A 9,577-nucleotide genomic window follows, 5' to 3' on the forward strand; every position below is an offset into this window, starting at 1 on the left:
GAGAGATGGGGGGAGAGTGCTGGTGGCCCAGAGCTGCCGAAGAAAAGTTGGGTCCCACAGAAGAAGAAGAGGTTGCTCCAATCCTGCACATTTCCCTGGGTGTAAATTCCACTGAACACAATAAAGCTTCTGATCAAGTATCAAGTTCTACTGAACATCTGGAAACTCTTGTCTTCAGTGTAAAGTATCCCGTTACATAATCTGGAGAGAAATGAATGTGCCTTTGACATGAGACATACCAACAACTTCAGAGTTGCTGCCAAGGCCTTTGCTTGTTGTGACTTGGCCACATATCAAGCTATTTCTGGATGAGTAGCTTTCTTTTGATTGGCTCCTTCCTTAGCCCTGGAAGCAACAGATAAAAGCCACTCCTCCCCAGACTCTGCAAAGACTTTTCTTTCATCCTGGTTTCCCTTTTCTGCATTTCCTGCCTCTTCTCAACATGGAAATGAGCTTCCTAGTTGTCCTGCTTCGATTATGTGTCCAGTTCCTTGCTCTTCCTATTTACTTGCTGTGGTTCCTGGGTATATGGGATCCCATTTGCAAGAAAGCATTCCCTTATTTTATGGTTTACTTCTCTGTCCACTACAACAGCAAGATGTCTGCCAAGAAGAAGGAACTTTTCAACAACCTCAGTGACTTTGCAAGCCCTTCAGGAGTTCTTACAATTCTGGAGATTGGCACAGGAACTGGGACCAACTTCCAGTTCTACCCAAGAGGATGCAAAGTTATATGCACTGACCCTAATCCCAACTTCAAGAAATTTCTTGACAAGAACCTGTCTGAAAATCCACAGGTAAAGCTGGAGCGTTGCATAGTGACAGGAGCTGAGGATTTGCACCAAATACCAGACGCTTCAGTGGATGTAGTGGTTTGTACTCTGGTGCTGTGCTCTGTGACAAGCATAGAAGGAGTCCTGAGAGAAGTTCTGCGAGTGCTGCGACCAGTAAGTAACTCAAGGAGTGGGGAAAGCTCAGGAATAGTCCAGTGCCTGGGACTGTTCTCAAAGAGGAATCCCAAGGCTGCTGCCAATCTGCAGAAATGAAGCAGTTTGATATCGCTTTAACTGTCATGATTTTAACTGCTATGCAATTCTGGGATTCTTATTTTATGAGATATTTAGCCTTTCCTGTCAGAGAGCTCTGGTGCACCACCAAACTACAAATCCCATAATTCCATAGTATTCAGCCACGGAAGTCAAAGGCTGCACAACTACACTGCAGAATCCATGCATTTTGACACCAATTTAACTGCTCTGGCTCAATGCAAAGGAATTCTGAGGTCAGTAGTTTTGTGAGATAGTTAGCCTTCTCTGTCAAAGGGCTCTGGTGTCACAACAAAGTTACAAATCCCAGGAATCCATAGGATTAAAGTGGTGTCAAACTGTTTTATTTGTGCATTGTGGCAGCATTGTGGTTTTAGTGGTCAGAGTGTTCGACTTTGACTTGGGAGATCCAGTTGCTAATCCCTCCCCTAGAATTAACTGGGTTATCCTGTCAGCCTCACCTACCTCACAGAGTTGATGTGAGCAGAGAGAAGAGTCCTATAAGTTACCTTTAGCTCACTGAACAAAAGGAGGGCTATAAAGATAATAAATATATATTTGTCAGTGTTGGCCAGTTGTGTATGTCAGGCACCATGTTGCTTAAGTGTAAACAGTAGGCCATTTTGACCCATGCTTAGGCCCTTTGGTCATGGGATTGGACTGGATCCACCAGATCTGCATCTGGCCTGCTCACTCCCACTCTGATCCTGGCACAGGGCTAATGGCCTGAGTCATCCAAACAGGACAATGCAAGGCCAGGGGGAACAGGGTTCTTTTTGACCATGCAGACAGCCCCTTAGATTTTAAACATGCCCCTTACTATTCAGTCCTATACATGCCTACACAGAAGCCCCACTGAATTTATTAGGAAATATTGCTCACAGGAACATGTGTGTATCTTTCCCACTATGTGCATGTATGTCAAGAAGACAGACATTAAGATTTAAATGTTCTTGTAATTGATAGATTGCCTTCATTTAATTAATGCCTCACTTTTACCAGCCTGCACTGCATGTATGTGCATCTCCATGACCTGTGGCCAAATGTGTCCTTATCTGGAAGACATTTTTAGCCCCCTACTCACAATTCTTTACCCATAGATATAAATGTATTTGGCAATGGCTTTTTAAAATACTTTAACCTTACTCCTTTTAAAAATACTTTAACTTTAGTCCACAGTGCGGTTCACCACAGCAAATTCCCTGAACACTTTGATTAGCTCATGGTTCAACTGACAAAAGTGCTTGTAGGGATCCTGTCAATTTCGCAATACAAACTGCTTCCTGATGAAGAATTTTTTTAAAAAAAGTTTAATTGCTACCAGTTTCATTCAGTTTTGCTGTTGCCTTCTCCAGCCTAAGCAAAATGTAATTTCTTTTTCTCAAGACCTTGTGAATTTTACTGTAAAGGCAAAAAGGCAATAAAGAAAAAGCTGATGAGGTTAATAGTCTAGAAATGAAGTTGGTGGGTTTCATCTGGGTTTAGTTGCAGTCTGTGCAAGTGCAATGGTAGAAGATGAGAATTCTCTGAGAAAAGTGGTGAGCACCTTCAGTCTCCATATCCAACAAGTAAATAACAAACTAGTTTAAATCCTCTGTTTCCATAATCTCTGACATAATGATTTTTTTTGTATGCCCAAAATGTTACCTAAATATCTCTGATAGCAGAAAAATAGTCATAGATGAATTCTGATTTATTTAAAAAGCAAACTAAGTGTGGTATCATAACAGAAATATTTCTCATACATGGATTAAGTTTACCATTTCCTACAAGATGATTTAAATCAGCTGTGCTGAAATGTAATTACAGATTCCTGTTTTACAAGAATCTACTGAAGAACATTTAGAAACAAAATTACCTATTAAGAAGTTGAAGTAGCATTTTACTGAACAAACAGTTCCAATACATGGCCAAACACTTAACTGAACTTAGTTATTCATTACCTTCAGTGGCATTACCCTCCAAGGGACTTTTAATGCATTGCATCACAGAGATGTACACAGTGATTTCAAAGGTAAAAGAAAACCAAGTCTGACCTCAGTATAAAACCTAAGTTAAACCAAAAAAAAAAAAAGATGGCCTCAAGTTTTAAAATTGTCCAATACGGTAATGGAATATTTATATGGATGTATGATAGCCAGTGTGGCATAGTGGCTGGAGTGTTGGACTAGGACTCTGGAGACCAGGGTTCAAATCCTGGCTTTGACAAAGAAACCCACTGGGTGGCCTTGGGCAAGGCACACACTCTCAGTCTCATATTTTTAATATTGGAAAGAGACAATTAAAAACCAGAACTTTAAAAACATTAAATGAGCAAAATGTTTTGACTTTTGCCTTCTTCTAATCCTGCAAGGTGGCACTTTAACCTTGTTTTCAGTATTCTTCAGGGAATGATATTATCCTTTATAATAATAATTATCATGATTTATTTATTTATACCCCGCTCTTCAGCCAAGGCTATCAGAGCGGCTTACAATTTGTAAATTTGACAAATTAGGTTTAGCCCATGTGATGTCAGGTTCTTATTGCACCCCAATACCAATCAGGGACAAATCAGAGATGCTATGAACTTCTGAGTTGAAATGCCTGGCCACTGATTGCTCTATTTCCTGGTCAGGATTGCAGGCTTGAAGTTCCTGAAGTGTGTACACAGATCTGTGGTTGTTTTGCCCACTTATTACTGACCTCCTGTATCTCTGTATTCACATCAGAACCAGTCAGTTTAAGTCAGAGTGTGAGAGAGATTAATGTTGAAATTAGAAATATGAGTGCGAGGTGTGAGTTAGTTAATTAGGAACTGTAACCAAATGTGAGGGTTTCTACTTAGGGACATGAATATACAGCTTGTTGGGGGTAATTGGATTACACATTGTAAACCGCTCAGAGTGCTTAGCCATATAGAAATGTAAAGTACTATTGCTATTGCTACTTATTCCCAGCCCATTGCCACCAAATGTGAGGACCTCCTCCCATCCCACCGCTATGGCATCAAATGTGGGGACCTTTTCAATGTTCTTTTGGTCGCTTTGTGAGTGCTAGAGAAGAGTGCACCTTTCACCACTGGACACCACCATCCTTTAAAATGTTTGTGTGCACACATATTTATATCCTGTCTCTGCCTGTTTTCTATTGTTTTTGGTGAGTTGAGTCTTATATTCCTTTTTTTGTTGTTCCATTTAAGGTCAACAACATTGTGAGGCACTGATATGCAAGAAACCCAGTAAAACCTTTGATTTTGCAAAGCAATCTCTGAGGCAGCTCATTCAAAGAAACTTCAGACTTTATCACACTGGGAAAATCAGGAGTTTAAACAGTGATTATCCCATAAAGATCACGCAATCGTGATTAACACTTTCACACACATCGTGATTAAAGAGCCATTATTCCAGGAATAAACAGGCAATAGACACCAACAAATCATTTACAGGATTTCTCCATGAATGATTTGTTGCTGTTTATTGCCTGTTTCTTCCTGAGATAATGGCACTTTAATCGCAATGTCATGTGAAAATGTTAATCACGATTGCATGATTTTTACAGGGTAATCACTGATTAAACCCCCGATTTTCCCTGTGTGATAAAGTCCTTAGAAAGTAACATGTATTTTATTCTGTTTTTCCAGGGAGGTGCTTTCTACTTCATGGAACATGTTGCAGGTCCTCCTTCCAGCTGGAGTCTCTTCTGGCAGCAAATCTATGATCCACCTTGGAAAGTTGTGTTTGATGGATGCCACTTGACCAGAGAGACAGGGAAGTACCTGGAAAAGGCTGGGTTTTCAGAGCTGAAGCTACGTCATATGCAGGCCCCTTTAAATTGGAATCCTGCTAGACCACATATCATAGGCTATGCTGTGAAGTAACTATATAACAAAGGCTGTTAAGCAAATTTCCAAATGCTGGGTATAGAAGTGATTTATTGTGCTCTGTACAGGTGTGGGTGTGTAACCTAAATGGGAGAATTTATGGCAATTCAACCTATGACCCATAAACCTCTAACATAAGTTACAATGAAATACATATGTGCTTCTGTATGTGTTCTTCTTGTGAATTTTTTTATCCCCATCTGTCTGCTCTTTGTTTTTCTTAATCCAGTTGCTTCAGTGCAGATGAAGACATTTTGATACCAGTATTTGCCATATTCACATCTACATGAAGAGCTCTCAACTCTAATTCTGTTCTCCATGAACTCACTTGATTCCACTAAGCATTAAATAACAGCCATTGCTTCTTACAGATCCTTTTATCTGTTTGCCATATGACTGGGATATGGTTTATTTTTGTTCAGGGCTGGAAACATATGGCCTTTTAGGTGTAGGAATTAGCAAGACAGTCCAGTGATGAGGGAGGATGGGAATCACTGTTCATCAACATTTGAAAAACTGAAGGTTCTTTTGCCTTCTTTTCTTTTCTTTATTTCCAATGTATCAGTACTGGATTTCCAAGCAATTGTTTAGAGAGCCAGCATAGTGTAGTGGTCTGAGAGTTGGACTAGGATACTGGAAGATTAGGGTTTGAATCCCTGTTGGACCATGGAAACTGAACAAACACAACAGGAGGAAGAAATAGAAGGGAGAAACTAACAATGCACTGAACTGTGATATGTCAAAGGAATAAATGTGTCCAAAAATAAAACCACCACTTTCACACATAAACAATACTAAATTGTATTATACAGTAACCTCATGGTAGTAATGCTGAAAAACAGTAAATACACATCCAAAGTACCTATGTAAAGCAGCATATCCCAAACTCTATTCACATATTTCCTCATGTCCTAATAATCTCTGCTGCAGTGAAAAGGTTGCTGTAAGGGGAGGCTGGCAAAAGGTTCCACAGATGGTAGATTAATGCTCTCTCTGGTCTTCACAGCTATGGTTTTGAACTTTATATCCACATGTCATAGAAGTGGTCGTCTTGCAACCATACAGCATATTGATTGTATAAACTATCGAAGATGAATAGCAAGCAATGATAGCAGGAAAGTGAATAAATAACTATGGTAGAAGAAGATGACTACCTCCAGAGTTTTTTTAGAAGCCATTTCGATATAATAATAATAATAATAATAATAATAATAATATTTATTTATATGCCGCCCAATCACTGGGAATCCAGGCGTCTTACAACAGAGGGGATAATAGACAGTTCCCTGCCCTCAGGATTACAATCTAAAAAGACATGACACAAAAGGAGAAGGGAGTGGTGAAGGGGAGGAGATCAGGGCCAGCATTCTTCTCTCCCTCTGAGGCCTGGACCAAGGCAGATGGACTGGAGGGAGGGCCCTTCTTCTTCAGGCTAGCCCTGATGGAGCTGGGCCTGCCTGGTCATCTCCCTCATAGGCTGAAAGATGACAGTTAAAGCGAGAGGAGCCTCTTTCTTCAGGCTAGCCCTGATGGCGCTGGGCCTGCCTGGTCATCTCTCTCACAGGCCAAAAAATGACAGTTAAGGAGGGAGGAGCCTCTTTCTTCAGGCTAACCCTGGTGGATCTGGGTCTGCCTGGTCATCTCCCCCATAGGCCGAAAGATGACAGTTAAGGAGGGAGGAGCCTCTTTCTTCAGGCTAGCCCTGATGGAGCTGGGCCTGCCTGGTCATCTCCCTCGCAGGCCGAAAAATGACAGTTAAGGAGGGAGGAGCCTTTTTCTTCAGGCTAACCCTGGTGGAGCTGGGCCAGCCTATTTTCTCCCCCATAGGCCGAAAGATGACAGTTAAGGAGGGAGGAGCCTCTTTCTTCAGGCTAACCCTGGTGGAGCTGGGCCAGCCTGGTCATCTCCCCCATAGGCCGAAAGATGACAGTTAAGGAGAGAGGAGCCTCTTTCTTCAGGCTAGCCCTGATGGAGCTGGGCCAGCCTATTCTCTCCCTCATAGGCCGAAAGATATATCTTCATCCGTTTTAGTGAACTATATATCCCAGCTAAGTATAGACTCCAGAATTCAATATACAAAATGCCACTTTTCACAAACTTTCCAAAAACTCTCTCTTGGAATAAACTACTCTCCATTTGATATAATAAGTCTTTTGGATAATACAATTTAGTATTATTTACATGTTAAAATGGTAGTTTTACTGTTGGACACATTTATTCTTTTGACATATCACAGTTTAGTGCATTGTCAGTTTCTCCCTTCTATTTTTTCCTAGGCCATGGAAACCCACTGGGTGACCTTGGGCAGGTAATACCCTCTGCCTCAAAGGAAAGCAAAGGTACACACACACACACATGGACAAATTCCTACAAAAAATCACACAGAATAGGTTTGCTTTAGATTTGCCATAAATCAGAAATGACTTGACGGCACAACAATTAATTGAATGTTATCAGAATGGATATATAGTTTGATTCAGACTTAGTTATACTTAAACTTATTTGAAATAAATTGGAGGCAAGTTAGTTCTGATTAATGTATTCCATTTATTTTAATGAGTGTCCTCCAAGCATTTCTAAGTCCAGATCCAGCCCTTATCTTTATTGATTCCACTTTTAGAAAAAAAATAATATTCATTTGCTATATTTATATACTTTGGGGGTTCTTTTGTTTTTGTGGGAGCTTTATGTTTATGTCAGGGTAATCGACATTTCATAACAATGGCTTACAATATAAGTGATAGTATGTACAAGGCACAGAGTGAAGGGGGGAAAACCCAAGCAGAATCAAATACCAGATCTTCATATAACAGTTCACCCACTCCTGCATACTTTGCATATATTTTTTCCAAAAGTTCTTACTGACATAAAATTCTTTGTAAAACCTGTCCTAAAACCTAGACTCCTTTATTGAAATAAATACAACCACGTTTGTCTGCTGGAAAGTGGTACAGTTCTCTGGATAACCTAATACCACTCCCTCATTCATGAAATAAGTAGTTTCATTGTGAAATGAAATGATATATTATAGGCAGCTGTCGCAAGCACAAAGTTCATAAACAGTCTTGTCATATAATGCTGGAGCTTAATCATCCTATCTTTCCCCTGCTGGTAAATTGCTCCTGATGATTTTTCCCCCATGCTCTATTTCTATGAAATGTGGACCAAACAAAGACAAATTAGGGAAAAGGCAATGTGTGTATGCATCCAGGGGAAGAACAGAATGCTAATTGCTGGGGGATATTAATTGGCATAGGGTTTGGGGTTTTTTTTAATTGTGTTTACATGCAACAATCATAGTAAATATATTTTAATGTATTTTGATTAAACTGCAAATAAAAATGTTAAACCTTTTAGATTAATGGATATGCTATTATAAAAATGAGATGAAGATTTAATTTTTCAGTATACTAAAATTATTAAATATATACATTAGATACCTGTGTGATTGTAGGCACTTTTAAGGCATGTTGTATTGTGCTAATCGAGGAATGTATTTCATATGCTATATATAGTTTCATGTGGTTAAAGTGAACATTCGGTAAGATGTGATGTTTTAAAGAGGGTTTTTTTTTTCATTTAAAGTTTTTAATTAAAAACAAATAAAATCTTGGGGCCTCTCTTTTCTGCTCCCCCTGAGCCACTCACACCATATTTTCAGCATTTTAAAAGTATGTAGGCAAACACCACAGCCCATTTCTGCCCAAAGGCAGGCGTTTGGAGAGTTACTACACGTGGGGTATCACTTGGTGGGGTCCACACCCGCCTTGTCACATCCCTGTAGAAGTGTTTGGGATTTGGGGGTTTTATTTTTAGCCCCTCTCTGACCCAGGAAGCCTCCTTTTAACCATTAATTAAGAAGCCAAGCCCTCCCTCCAGTCCATCTGCCTTGGTCCAGGCCTCGGAGGTGGAGAAGATCTGCTGGACCTGATCCCATTCCCCACCACCACTCCCTTCTCCTTTTGTGTCATGTCTTCTTAGATTGTAAGCCTGAGGGCAGGGAACCGTCTAACTAAAAGATTGTATGTACAGCGCTGTGTAAATTTACAGCGCTTTATAAATAAAGGTTAATAATAATAATAATATTTTTGAATATTTGCATATACATAATGAGATATCTTGGAGATGGGACGCAAGTCTAAACATGACATTAGTATGTTTTGATCCCAGCTCAGCCATGGAAACCCACTGGTTGACCTTGGGCAAGTCACCCACTCTCAGCCTCAGAGGTTGGCAATAGCAAAACCCCTCTGAAGAAACCGGCCAAGAAAACCCTACGCTAGGTCAGCCTTAAGGTCACCATAAGTTGGAAACAACTTGAAGGCGCGCAACAACAACAACAATACAGTTTATACACACAGCCTGATTGTATACAATAGTTTCAATAATTATGCATATGAAACAAAGTTTGTGTACATTTAACCATCAGAATGCACAGATGTCACTGTCAGCCACCCGTGAAAAAAGTTTTGGTTTTCAGAATATTACAGAATTCTGGATAAGGGAGGCTCAATCTATATTTCAGAAACTTTAAGCTCCTTATTCCTTTGCATCTTCTGAGCACCAGACCATGGCAAGTCACACTCTCTCAGCCTGAGGGGAAGGCAATGGCAAATCTCCTCTGAACAAATCTTGCCAAGAAAATCCCATGATAAGGTTGCTTTAGGGGT

At 40.1% G+C, this 9,577-nt stretch overlaps 1 protein-coding gene across 1 annotated transcript; it reads left to right on the top strand.

The window, feature by feature from the left end:
* The first annotated feature begins 397 nt into the window (after positions 1–397).
* LOC149322491 (thiol S-methyltransferase TMT1A-like) lies at positions 398–8,519 on the top strand. Its single transcript, XM_089478588.1, has 2 exons — positions 398–946; positions 4,668–8,519. Exons 1-2 carry the CDS (start codon positions 443–445, stop codon positions 4,902–4,904), a joined length of 741 nt encoding a protein of 246 aa, XP_089334714.1. The 5' UTR covers positions 398–442; the 3' UTR covers positions 4,905–8,519.
* The last annotated feature ends 1,058 nt before the right edge of the window (positions 8,520–9,577 follow it).

Source organism: Sceloporus occidentalis, unplaced genomic scaffold (assembly GCF_023333645.1).
Source record: "Sceloporus occidentalis isolate IW3139 unplaced genomic scaffold, rSceOcc1.0.p SCAF_1, whole genome shotgun sequence".
Taxonomy (NCBI): Eukaryota; Metazoa; Chordata; class Lepidosauria; order Squamata; family Phrynosomatidae; genus Sceloporus; species Sceloporus occidentalis.

Coding starts and splice junctions, on each gene's coding strand:
- LOC149322491 (XM_089478588.1), top strand. CDS start 443: ATGGAAATGAGCTTCCTAGTTGTCCTGCTTCGATTATGTGTCCAGTTC. Junction 947..4,667: donor TTCTGCGAGTGCTGCGACCA/GTAAGTAACTCA, acceptor CTGTTTTTCCAG/GGAGGTGCTTTCTACTTCAT.